The 12,529-nt window shown below is 47.4% G+C and overlaps 2 protein-coding genes across 2 annotated transcripts in view; one reads left to right on the top strand and one right to left on the bottom strand.

The window, feature by feature from the left end:
- The first annotated feature begins 47 nt into the window (after positions 1-47).
- On the top strand, positions 48-5,575 carry CIAO1 (cytosolic iron-sulfur assembly component 1). Its single transcript, XM_041756049.1, has 7 exons — positions 48-329; positions 891-1,039; positions 1,193-1,304; positions 1,412-1,500; positions 1,743-1,944; positions 2,564-2,651; positions 3,496-5,575. The coding sequence occupies exons 1-7, from the start codon at positions 191-193 to the stop codon at positions 3,734-3,736; spliced, it is 1,020 nt and encodes a 339-aa protein (XP_041611983.1). The 5' UTR covers positions 48-190; the 3' UTR covers positions 3,737-5,575.
- Positions 5,576-7,054: 1,479 nt separating this feature from the next.
- The window catches only part of SNRNP200 (small nuclear ribonucleoprotein U5 subunit 200), a 32,664-nt gene continuing 27,189 nt past the window's right edge, over positions 7,055-12,529 (bottom strand). Inside the window, exons 37-45 of the mRNA XM_041756047.1 lie at positions 12,142-12,331; positions 11,880-12,044; positions 11,524-11,645; positions 11,147-11,290; positions 10,866-11,042; positions 10,404-10,564; positions 10,206-10,287; positions 7,582-7,674; positions 7,055-7,482 (exon numbers count right to left, since the gene is read on the bottom strand). Coding sequence (XP_041611981.1) covers positions 7,339-7,482; positions 7,582-7,674; positions 10,206-10,287; positions 10,404-10,564; positions 10,866-11,042; positions 11,147-11,290; positions 11,524-11,645; positions 11,880-12,044; positions 12,142-12,331 — 1,278 coding nt within the window. The 3' untranslated portion in view covers positions 7,055-7,338. The remainder of the gene's footprint in view (positions 7,483-7,581; positions 7,675-10,205; positions 10,288-10,403; positions 10,565-10,865; positions 11,043-11,146; positions 11,291-11,523; positions 11,646-11,879; positions 12,045-12,141; positions 12,332-12,529) is intronic.

Consider the following 12,529-nt stretch of genomic DNA (forward strand, 5'->3'; position numbering starts at 1 on the left):
TCCCAGAGGGCAGCACGGTCGCAGCCGCGGGCACTTCAGTTCCCAGGAAGACCCGGGCCCTCGGGCGGAAGTCGGCGGAGACTGAAGGCCGTCCGAGGCCTGAGTGGGCGTCGCGGAGGTTTGCACTGCCGGACTCGCCGTCGGCGCGGTCGCCTCTGTCCACCTCCTCCACATCCTGCTGGGGGCCGCCATGAAGGACTCGCTGGTGCTGCTAGGCCGCGTCCCGGCGCACCCGGACTCCCGGTGCTGGTTCTTGGCCTGGAACCCCACGGGAACCCTGCTGGCGTCGTGCGGTGGTGACCGTAGAGTCCGCATCTGGGGCACCGAAGGTCAGGCCCAGTCTGGCTGCACCACCCCTGCTGCCGGGGCTTCAGCGTGCGCGTGCTGTGGGTGCTGGGCTCGGGGAGTACGCGGCCTTTGGGACAAGCCCACCCTGAATGAGGTTACAGGCCAAGGGGCTAAGTGAGAAGCTGCCTTGAGTTAGACGTTATTCACTCTAGGAGAGACTTTGTGGGTAAAGGAGTTGGCGAGTAGAGGAAGCAAAAACGTCAGTAGGCCAGAACTGTTGAGGAAGTTATGATAGTTGCTGAGGCCGGAAAAGGAGAGAAGGGTGGTGGGAATGTAATCTGCAGAGTAATTTGTGACCCAATGTGAAGTTTACATTTTATCCTGAGGGCATTTGGGAGCCATTGACAGTTTTAAATAAGGTAGGTGGCTCCTCCGGTTGTTTTAGAAGGATGCCTGCAGGGGAGGTGGAGGAAGTAGTAGTTACAGCTTTCCGCTTTTAAATGCACCGACCAGATAATCCCCCCATTGCCCATCGGATTGATAGTGCTTCTCTACCTTCTTGTGCACCCAGCTCCAGAGCTTGGCCTGTCCTTTGCTCTTAGGTGACAGCTGGATCTGCAAATCTGTCCTTTCCGAAGGCCACCAGCGCACCGTGCGGAAGGTGGCCTGGTCTCCGTGTGGCAATTACCTGGCCTCTGCCAGTTTCGATGCTACCACTTGCATTTGGAAAAAGAACCAGGATGACTTTGAGGTAACCAGGGTGGATGGGAGCAGGATTGTTGCCTTTTTGCTCCCCAGGTCTGGTTCAGGAACCTGAGCCTATCTGGGCTAGCTGGGCTGTACCCATGCAAAGAACACCAGAGATCTTAGTTGCTTGATTCTTGTTCCTCTTCTCTTTTCACAGTGTGTAACTACTCTAGAGGGCCATGAAAATGAGGTCAAGTCAGTGGCCTGGGCCCCTTCTGGCAACCTTCTTGCCACCTGCAGCCGAGATAAGAGTGTGTGGGTCTGGGAAGGTGAGTCTAAATCCATCTCGATGGAGTTGGGAGCCAGTAATCAGCCATCCCCCTCTGTGTCCCTGACGAGGTCAGCTCGTGGGCTCCTTTCTTTTTCTTTCCCGTAGTTGATGAAGAAGATGAGTATGAATGCGTCAGCGTCCTCAACTCTCACACACAGGATGTCAAGCATGTGGTTTGGCACCCAAGCCAGGAGGTAAGAGTGGGGTGAAGTTATCTTAGTGGGAAGGAATTTTGGTGTGGAGAGTTGTACCCAGCCTTTCTCTGCTTTTCAGCCTCAACCTGGCTTCTATGGGGATCTCTGTCTGTGATGAAAAAACGTTATTAATCCCTCTATAGAGACAGATCTCTGGGACTGTCCTAGCTGGGAGAGGCACTGGTACTATAGGCACTTCCTGAGCCCTATAGACAAGTGCTGAGTTCCCTTCCTTCCCCCAGCTGTTAGCCTCTGCCAGCTATGACGACACAGTAAAGCTCTACCGGGAGGAAGAGGATGATTGGGTATGTTGTGCCACCCTTGAAGGCCATGAATCCACTGTGTGGAGCTTGGCCTTTGACCCCAGTGGCCAGCGCTTGGCATCTTGCAGTGATGACCGTACTGTGCGTATCTGGCGCCAGTATCTACCAGACAATGAGCAAGGTGAGTGGCCAGTCTGAGACCTAAAGGAGACTCCTCTCTCATGAGGTTTACAGTGTACTAAGGGTCTAAGACCTAGAGATAAATCACAGCAAACTGGAGTAGTAAGAGAGATGTGCCACGAGAGGGCTCCCAAGCGAGTTCTGGCGGAATCAAGGATGGCTGTGTGGAAAAGGAGCCATTCCATCTGAACTTGAAAGTGTGTATAGGATTTTAACACGAGAAGATAATTCTGGGTTGAAACAGACCAGCATGAGCAAAGGCATTGAAGGTGCAAAAGCCTAGATTTATGCCAGGAATCATGATCCCTTTAGTTGGAGCATAGGGTATAAAGGATTTGGGGAGTAATAAGGTGGGTCAGGTGGCTGGGTGGGCTGGTTGGTGGCCTTAAAAGGCAGGCTAACTAGTCAGACATAGTCTGCTGCAAAGTTTTTAAGGAACAGGACCTTTCCTTCTTAGAATTCTGCTGTAAAAATCCATCTGACCGCAGTATGTAAGGCAGATCAGTAAGGATGAGGACTCATGACTGAAGATGGGGGTGAGGGAGGGCAGATTAGCAGCTCCTCCCCTGAGGTCCCCCGGACACAGACCTGTCTTCGGCTCAGAGAAGTCTGTTGTACAGGGGTGGCATGCAGCGGCTCTGACCCCAGCTGGAAATGTATCTGCACTTTGTCGGGCTTCCACTCCAGGACCATTTACGACGTTGCTTGGTAAGACCTCCATCCCCACACCCACCTGTTTGGAGAGATTTTAGAGAAGACAAAACCCTGTGCTCCTACCACCTTTAGGAATACATGGAAACAGAGAGCAGCCCCCTTCATTTCTTCAGATTAGGCAGACTGTGTACCATGCTGGCCTGGGGCTGGCCAGCCTAAGGGTCTCAGGAGCAGGGAACAGACTTACAGAACCGGGTCTGTACCTACTTTAAGATCACAGGCTGTGACGGCAGCATCAGCCTTGTGTTGGAGGGAGGGGGGTGTCACACAGTCTCGTACATCCAAGGTTATTGTAGAATTTGGGTTCATGGTTAGGATTTTTATGGGTTGGTAACCCTGACTCTACCCTTATGGAGTGTAGAGAAGCCATACCATTCATAAAGGAGTGGTCAGAGGGCAATTCTGGCCCTAGGAATCTATCCATAGGAAATAATCCAAACCATAAAAATAGTTGATATGCACCTAAGCTTTATACTAGCAAATGTTTGGGAATGACAAGTGACCTTAAGTATGGCAAAATTCAACAACCTGTTACTGTTTAAAGAAATGGTTAAGAATAACTTATAAGAGAAGCTGCTTACGCTACGTAAGAAAAGTGCAGTTCAGAATCATAGAGTTTTTTGGGTTGACTGAGGAAACTAGGTGGCAGCACTTGAAGAATTAGGGGATGGTGTTTGTGGCTGTGTTAGGGAAGCTCTTCACTAATAGACCTGTGGCTGAGGCCTGAAGGTTGGGAAGAGCTGCCCAAGGACTGTAGAACCAATCTCTTCTGCCTGATTTGCCAGATTGGAGAGGGAGGAGCCACCTGCATACTCACCAATGCACATGTTCCTCCCAGGTGTCAGCTGACAGGGGCCCTGGCTACAGCTTGTGGGGATGATGCCATCCGTGTGTTTGAGGAGGATCCCAGCTCAGATCCACAGCAGCCCACCTTCTCCCTGACAGCCCACTTGCCTCAGGCCCATTCCCAGGATGTCAACTGTGTGGCCTGGAACCCCAAGGAGCAGGGGCTCCTGGCCTCCTGCAGTGATGACGGGGAGGTGGCCTTCTGGAAGTATCAGCGACCAGAAGGCATCTGAGCCACTTGACTTTGGACACAATTATGATTCCCCAGAAAATGTCATAAGACTTTCCCAGCCCCAAGAGGACCTGGAGGAGCATCCTTGACCTTTGTTTAACCTGGCTCTTTTCCATTCAGACTTGGGTAGAAGTGCAGAGCCACAGAACCACTCACTCTTCCCCTCCTTTGACATGGGGCCCATGGTAAAGAGCTATGGAACATCAGTGTGTTGTGGTTACACCACAGATTTTGCTTTCTTGAGAGCACAGTGTTAAAAAATTTTGCAGGGGTGGTGGTGAATATAGTATTTATAGTCACCATATCTTTATGTACAGGGGATACATCTTAAGCTTTTCAGAAATTGAAAGCTTTATAGAAATAGGTCATCTGAGTCCCAAATCCTATTTTATAAAGATATTCCCAACTTAAAAGAATTCCATGGTGAGTCCTTTTCTGAAATAGGTCCTGCCTTCCTGATTTCTGGGTAAATCCTTAAATTTAAGACATTCAGTCAGTATTGAAGGAAATTTTTTTAATGTAGGCTGGTTTAGAATGTTTCTCCTTTCCCTTAGGAACTCTCATGTATCTTCTGTGCCATTATGCTGTAGTGGCAACTGGAAATGCTGAAAGATAAATGGGAAGGATAGGAACCCTAAGAGGGAGTTACTATTGGCTATAGGCCATACATTCTCAGTGGGGCTGAAAATTGGTTCTCAGGTCGGGGAGCAAAAAAAATCTTAGAGACCGTAATTTGCGGCTCTCTAATGGACCACCAATATTAACATCCGTGGTCTGGGCGAATAGAAAAAAGATGTCTAGTAAGACTCATTAGGGGCATGATAATTTAAAAGGTAGAGAATCACTCCTTAATCAGTCTTTCAGTCTCTCAAGTTGTCTTCTGAAAGTCCCTTCCAAATGGGTTTTGACTTGAAGACCATCCCCAGAGCAACAGTCGTCACCTGATTTTATATACCACAGAAATCATGACCTTAGGTTTTGAAAAGACTGCTGAGGCCATGTCCAGTGCAGTGGCTCTCAGAGTGCAGTCTTGAGAGCCTGTCAGGGGACAGCAGTCAGCTGTGGCAGGAATCAAAGCAGTGACACCCCATACTAGTGCTCATAGTCTTCGCTGCTTGGCCCTCACAGTAAAAACAGTGGCAACTTTGGTTAGGGTTGTCTTGCATAGAACAATTAAAAATTGTGTTAAATCTTGACCCCTGAGAAGACAGCTCACCTGCCGACAGTTGGAAGCAGGATAAGGCCCTCTGCCATACACTGAATTTAGGCTGTCTTGACGAAAAGCAGATGTGTAGTAGAACTGCATGCTGAACTGTCTTGATGGCCCCTTTTTTACGTGAAAAAACTGGCAAATTCTGTTACTTAGGCTTGGCTAATTGGCAGATGGTTTTTTCAGGAATAGATGGAGTGAGCCTTTTGCTTCAAGGGAAACTGGTGGTGTTACCAATAAAAAAATGCCCTCAAGCAAAAATTAGAATTTTTGAAAACTTGTATTGCCACCATGAGCTTGACATCTTCCTAACACTTAGACTCTTCTGATGAGATTGGTGGTATTAACAGATGTGATCTGTATGATGTATTATTTAGAAGATCTGCCTAAATCAGTGAAGCAACATTTGGAAAATGACTAATGCATATTACAAGATCATTCGTGGTGAAGAGATTCAGTCAAAAGTGTAAGACCAAATAAATAAAATCTTAAGAAATAAAGTGGGGGGCTCCTGGGTGGCTCAGTTGGTTGTGTCAGGCTCCTTATTCAGCAAGGAGTCTGCTTCTCCCTCTCTTGTCCCGCCCCCCTGATCATGCATTCTATTTCTCAAATAAAATCTTCAAAAAGGAATAAGGCAGGGTGTTTTTTTAAAGATTTATTAGCACAAGTGGGAGGGGGGAGAGGGAGAGACTTTCAAACAGACTCCACACCAAGTAGAGCCCAAAATGGGGCTCTATCTCACAACCTTGAGGTCATGCCCTGAACTTCTGAAATCAAGTCAGATGTTTAAGTGCCTGCACCACCCAGGTACCCTAAGACCAGTGTTTTAACACAAGAGTACAGCAAGCTTATTTGATAGTTTCAGATTCCACATTGCCTTAATAAAACTTACCACTTGTAGTGTAATATGAAATAGCTAATCATCTGAAAAGGCTTTAAAAACCCTTTTCTGACTTCGTATCTGTATAAATAGTTTTACTTCATTTCACTTCAACATATAATGTGCAAAATTACAGCTATGAGAATGTCGTCGTCGTCTTTTTTTGTTTTTTTAAATATTTTATTTATTTATTCCTGAGAGGCAGATACACAGGCAGAGGGAGAAGCAGGCTCCATGCAGGGAGCCTGACATGGGACTTGATCCCGGGACCCCAGGATCACACCCTGGGTGGAAGGCAGGTGCTTAAACCGCTGAGCCACCCAGGTTGCCCGAGAATGTCTTCCATTAGAGCAGACATGGTCTAATGAGATTTGTAAAATGCGGTCAGTTTTCCCCCTGGATTTGTTTTAGAAGGTATTTTTCATGTTATTTTTAAATGCATTCTTTTAATTTTAATCCTTAATAGAGTAAACATCGATAGACATAACCGAGATGGGCAGCCCGGGTGGCTCAGCAGTTTAGTGCCACCTTCAGCCCAGGGCCTGATCCTGGAGACCTGGGAACAAGTCCCACATAGGGCTCCCTGCATGGAGCCTGCTTCTCCCTCTGTCTGTGTCTCTGCCTCTCTCTCTGTGTCTCTCATGAATAAATAAGTAAAATCTTTAAAAAAAAAAAAAAAAAAGACATAACCAAGATGATAAAATATCTTTGCGGTTAGTTTTTTGTGGCATAAAAGGGGTCCTAAGATCCTAGTACTGGAAAACTGCTGACCTATAGAAACTACGCTTGAAAATTATCTTCCAGTTTTCTGCCCGGTTATTCCTAAACAACAGAAGGCAAGAATCTGAAGAGGAAATTTTGTAGGTCTAGATCAGAGAATTGGTTTACTAACACTGAGCCATACCCAGCTGGTGCATTTTAATCCCCTTACTGGAGGGGACACTGCAGATCTTGGGAGTCTCAAGTTCAGCGTTAGTTCCTACAGCAGTGCTGAGATCTGGGTAACAGCAGGGGTGGGAGAAAAGGGCAAGCATCTGACAGCTGTCTAACCTTGCTCCTTCCTACACGCTGACTGGAAAGGCTGCAGGTGAGAACCCAACCAAAGAGCAGCCCAGCCTCTAGAAGTATTCAGATAATCAAGTTCAATGGCTAAAAAAAAACAAATGTTTTCAGTCAAGGGCCTTAGGTAGAGGAAAGAAACTTTAATTTGGGAACATTACAAAGACGAATGGTTTTTCCAGGTTATTTTATTAGAAGATCTAACAAAAGGAACTACATAGAACAAGCCTAAAAATGCTGTACATAGTCGATGATTGACAGCTACAGGGGACCAGCGAGCAAAGGATCCAACATCTGGATGGCAAGGTAGTAAGAGGGCAGAGGAGCAGGAGGGGCTGGGACAGCACTGCACTGACTGGCTGGACCTCATGCCAAAGGACCTGGTCTCCACAAAACGGTACATGCTCCTAATTCAGAGGCGACTCTCCTCTTTGTAAGAGTATGTGCTCTGGACTCAGTCTGAGTCACTGTCTGTCTCTGCTTCCTTCACATCCACGCTGAATTTGTATTCCTGGTCACAGCCCATGTAAGCATCACTCATGAAATACAGAGTGTAGTTGTGGGCACCAGTGGCTGGGGCTACAAAGTCAAGCTTCACCTAGAGAAAGCAGGCAGAAATCAGGGTGAGCATGGACATGTGGGAAAATCTCATCCTGACCCAGTATCAGAAGAAATGCTAGGGCCTGCACTCACTCACCTTGGCCTTCTGCTGCAGGGTCAGCCTCTTGATAGAGATGAGGCTATTGGACTTGGCATCGCCAATCACTACCCACCAGCCCTCTTCACGTTTCTGCAATGAACAAAAGGCATGAATTTCAGCATGTAAAACTTGACGGACCTGAGACCATGGAAATGGTTATAAAAGTAGGAAAACAAAAAACCATACAGAAAGCCATAGGAAATTTCCTCTTGGGGGTAGCTGGGTGGCTTAGTCTGTTAAACAGCCACCTCTTGATTTCAGCTCAGGTCATGATCCCAGGGCCCCGGGATTGAGACCTGTGTCCACTGGGCCCCTCACTCAGCAAGGAGTCTGCTTGAGATTCTCTCCCTCTGCCCCTTCTCCCATTTGTACACAAGCTCTAAAATAAGTAACTCTTGGGCAGCCCCGATGGCTCAGCGGTTTAGCGCTGCCTTCAGCCCAGGGCATGATCCTGCAGACCCAGGATCGAGTCCCACGTCAGGCTCCCTGCATGGAGCCTGCTTCTCCCTCTGCCTGTATCTCTGCCTCTCTCTCTCTCTGTGTCTCTATGAATAAATAAAATAAAATAAATATATATTTTAAAAAAAAACCTCTTCCCAAAAATGAAATAAAATTTCCTCCTGAAAGACAATTCAGTAGATTTTGAAACTGTCAAAAAGCTATGTCAAATGAACTCAGTTTTTAAGTTAATGAACTTATTGTTGATCTAGGCTCATTTCCTTATTTATTTTGTTTTTTAAAAAATGTAAGACATGAGAGACACCGAGAGAGGCAGGCTCCCTCCGGTACTGTGGGATCAAGTCCTGAGCCAAAGGCAGCGGCTCAACCACTGAGCCACCCAGGTGTCCCTCCTTATTTATTTCGAAACACCTTCTCCTATTTGTGCTTGCCAACGAGTCCAAGATACCACTATTAGAGATCTAGTCTAGGGTCTGGCAGCTGAGTCCCTCAGAGACTGTTTTAAGCAAAAAGCACATGTGCCAGGTAAGTAAAACATGTTAACCTGGATATGAGCCTGCCAACAAAGAGGATCCAAAGCAGGCCGTGCCTCTATCAAAAGCCTTTGCACTGGCCACCCCGGTCAGAAAGTCGAGGTGTTCCAGTTTAATGAACTCTTTCCCCAGAATTTTTTAAACCACTAGTTTGTGAAATTAAACATTACAATGTTTCTGGTTTCTGCTTTCAGTCCTCAATTATTCTCATATAAAGATCAGATTTTCTTTCTGGTCATAAAGTACTAAGTAACTGGAAATGGAGTTAAGTGGTAGTGAGAAAGGAGAAGATCCACCACATAGAAAAGCCCAACTATCTTGGAAGAGAATTTGTCTTTAAAGACAAATTCATGGGATGCTTAGGTGGCTCAGCAGTTGAGCATCTGCCTTTAAATCAGGGCATGATCCCGGAGTTCTGGATTCGATTCCGGCATCAGGCTCTCTGCATGGAGCCTGCTGCTCCCTCTGCCTATGTCTCTGCCTCTCTCTGTTTCTCATGAATAAATAAAATCTAAAAAAAAAAACAAAAAACAAAAAACCAAATTCATGAGGCACCTGGGTGGCTCAGTTAAGTCCTTACCTTCTGCTCAGGTCATGATCCTGGGGTCCTGGGATCAAGCCCCACATTGGGCTTCCTACTCAGCAGGGTGGCACCCTCTCCCTCCCCACACCACTGGTGCTCTCTCAAATAAATTATAAAAATCTTAAAAAAAAAGACAAATTCATCTTAACATTCATAGGGGTTGACAATACTGTGTAACTGGTGTTTTCCACAATGACCACTCACCTAAATTATTTTTTTATTTTATTTTTTTCCTAAATTTTTTTATTTTTTTAAAAAACTTCCTGGCTTTCTTTTTTTGTTTTGTTTTTTTAAGATTTATTTATTTATTCATTCAGAGAGCAAAGACAGAGGGCAGAGACACAGGAAGAGGGAGAAGCAGGCTCCATGCAGAAAGCCTGATGTGGGACTCAATCCTGGGTCTCCAGGATCACACCCCGGGCTGCAGATGGCGCTAAACCACTGTGCCACTGGAGCTGCCCCCTAAATTGTTTTAAAGCAAAAAAAAAAAAAAAAAAAAAACCACCAATAGCCCCAAGATTAAACTCTCAGCCTTGTGTCTTATCATTACTCTAAATTTCCCTCCCCAAGTGACAATGTAACCTTGAACTCTGGATCTAGTGGATGGATAAGTCTTCCAAAAGAAACTTCATCCTAGTACTTAAACATGGAGTTCATTTGAGATGCCTTTTGTGGTTTTTTGTTTTGTTTTGTTTGTTTGTTTATTTTTGAGATGCCTTTTGACAATTTAGTTTCAATTAGCTAGCTAGGGATCCCCAGGTGGCTCAGTGGTTTAGTGCCAGCATTCAACCCAGGCCCTGATCCTGGAGACCCAGGATCGAGTCCCACATCAGGCTCCCTGCATGGAGCCTGCTTCTCCCTCTGCCTGTGTCTCTGCCTCTCTCTGTGTGTCTCTCATGAATAAATAAATAAAATCCTTAAATAAAATAAAAATTAAAAACTAAATCAATAAATAAATTAGCTAGCTCTGTCAAACTATCTTCTAGAAGGAAATTTCAGGAAGTTTTCCATCCGGTTTTTCTTTCTGTCCAGCTCCTAGGACCTACCTGTGGAAAGAGAGGTGCGATCACAGGGCCTGTGACCTCCTCTTCCCGCTCCAGCTGTACCAGCACCACAACCGGCCCACCACTGTAGGGGACAAGAGGGGGGAGCACATCAGCACCGAGGTAGTGCAGTGGGATGGCCCTGTCACTGTGTGCCCAGCAGGGACCCTGGGGCAGGGCGCCCGGCCAGCCCTGGCTCACCTGCGGATGCTATCCTTATCCACCACTTCGTAAGAAAGCTCAATATTAGGGTAGCGGTTGCAGAAGCGGGCCACATCAGCGATCTGGCTGTCAGACAGCTGAAGCAGTGCATTTCGCTCTTCATCTTCCATCTCCATGATGTCAAAAACACTCTCCACTCCCTGCAGGGGTATTCAGAGGTCAGGGAAGGAGAACACAGAGTAACAGCAAATGGAATTTGGCTCGACAGCTGCTAATCTTACTTCCTATACCATCAGAGCATCCATACACAGCTTCAGAAAGAACACAGCTCACAACTGTACAACTGTCAGGCTCTCTAGCATCTCAATATGTAACACCCTCAGAGAAATTAGAACTCCCCCCTGCTCTGACTCACCCTTCCCCAAACACAACCCTCCCACCCCCCAAATCCCAGGACACCTGGCTCAGCCATCCAACCATGCAGGTCCAGACCCAACTCACCTTGTCTGTGCAACGTTTAATATGCTCTGAAGTGAAGTGTGGCAGCTGTTTCAGGTAGGAGTCCTTGGACCACATGGCTTGGGTTACCATCTGGGCCAGTTCCATAGCTGCCAAAGCAGGGCTAAGCCACCCATTGCTGGAGAGGACATCCACACAGGCCTGAATGAGCCTGATTGCCTGAACCAGGATAGGAGTGCAAGAGAAGGAAAGGTTGGAACTGCTACTTCACAGGCCACCACCAGCCCCTCCACTCCATACCCACACCTGCACCCACACCATACCTTGCTAAGAATTTCCTCTGTATCTGACTGCAGCTCAGCACTCAGCTGCATGCGGGACAGGTGAGCTTGCAGAAGCAGGTTGGTCTTGACATGTGGGTCATTGAACTTAGGGTTATTCAGCTTGTGGGGGACCTTCTGAGCCAACTGGAGAGTGGAAGAAAAATAAAGAGCTGATAATGGACAAGTGACCCTCCCCAAGAACAGCTCTCAGGCCCAAAGTACCACCCGCTGCCGGAAGCCTACAACCCTTAAAAACAGAGAAGTGTGAGTGATGTGTTGGGGTCTTCCTGTGGTGGCAGAAACACCGCATGCTCCGGGCACACAGGCCAAGTTTCAACTCTAAAGATGTGGTCCCGAATCCACGATGTCCTCCTCACCTGTCGCAGGAGGTTATCTTCATGGTGCCGGATGGGAATGTTCTCATACTCTGCCGCATTGGAGATGATCTCGATAAGCCCTCGCACCTTGGTCTTGGCATTCAGGGACATGCTGAAGAGCTCTGACAGCCAAAGATAAGGAGAAAGGGGAGGAGTCAGAAGCAGGCAGAAAAGGAGCAGGGAGGAGAGTTAACTGCCTGGGCTACCCTACCCCTGTACTACCCCACGATACATCCCTCTAATGAACACACAGGATGCTAGAAGCCCTGTGCCCTCTCACCCACTGGGCTGCAGGCCCCTGCATGAGACTCCTTTAGCTTGGGCTCCCCAGACACCAGCCCCTGCCAGCCCCTCACCAATGGTGGTGTAGTTGATGTAATAGTAAGCAGCAATCATGCCCAGGTTCAGGGGTGCCACATCCATCTCGTCTTCAATGCTGATGCACTTGGACTGCTCCAAGTCACTCAGGGTCTGCTCCACAAGTTCTGACAAGTGGTCAGACAGGTGACGATGGGAGATGCCTGTGAAGGTGAGAGAGAAGTAGGGAGTCACCAGGAGATGGCCGGCAAGGGCCATGAGAACCACAGAAGGATACTGTGCACTCCACAGTCCACTGACCCTGCAGGTTGTAGTAATTGGGGTTCTGTGTCATGCGGCGGTACAGAAAGGTCCAGGTCAGGTAGTCCACGGCATCCTGCTTATTCTCTATGGTCTTGGTAACAATCTCGGCATTGAAGTGGTCATGCATACAGTGGTCCAGGTGGGACTCTACTGGCAAAGGCTCATATAAAAACTTCTTGAAGAAATCCTGTAGATTGGAAAAGGAGAGATGGCAATAAAGAGTCAATGACAACACGGTCACAAAAAAGGGCTAAGGGCAAATCAACAGGGAATGGCCCTGTGTTACAGACCCAGCTAACACAACAATGGAAGAACTCACTGTACTGACTAGGTGTGTATGCCTGGTCCCACTGGCCTCATTGGCCATTCTACAATGGGAACATGG

Source organism: Vulpes lagopus, chromosome 5 (genome assembly GCF_018345385.1).
Source record: "Vulpes lagopus strain Blue_001 chromosome 5, ASM1834538v1, whole genome shotgun sequence".
NCBI classification, from domain to species: Eukaryota; Metazoa; Chordata; class Mammalia; order Carnivora; family Canidae; genus Vulpes; species Vulpes lagopus.

Excerpts from the sequence above, each read along its gene's own strand:
- CIAO1 (XM_041756049.1), top strand. The coding sequence starts at position 191 with ATGAAGGACTCGCTGGTGCTGCTAGGCCGCGTCCCGGCGCACCCGGAC. Across the intron at positions 330-890 it reads CCGCATCTGGGGCACCGAAG|GTGACAGCTGGATCTGCAAA; the intron begins GTCAGGCCCAGT and ends CTTTGCTCTTAG. Across the intron at positions 1,945-2,563 it reads TCTACCAGACAATGAGCAAG|GGGTGGCATGCAGCGGCTCT; the intron begins GTGAGTGGCCAG and ends TCTGTTGTACAG.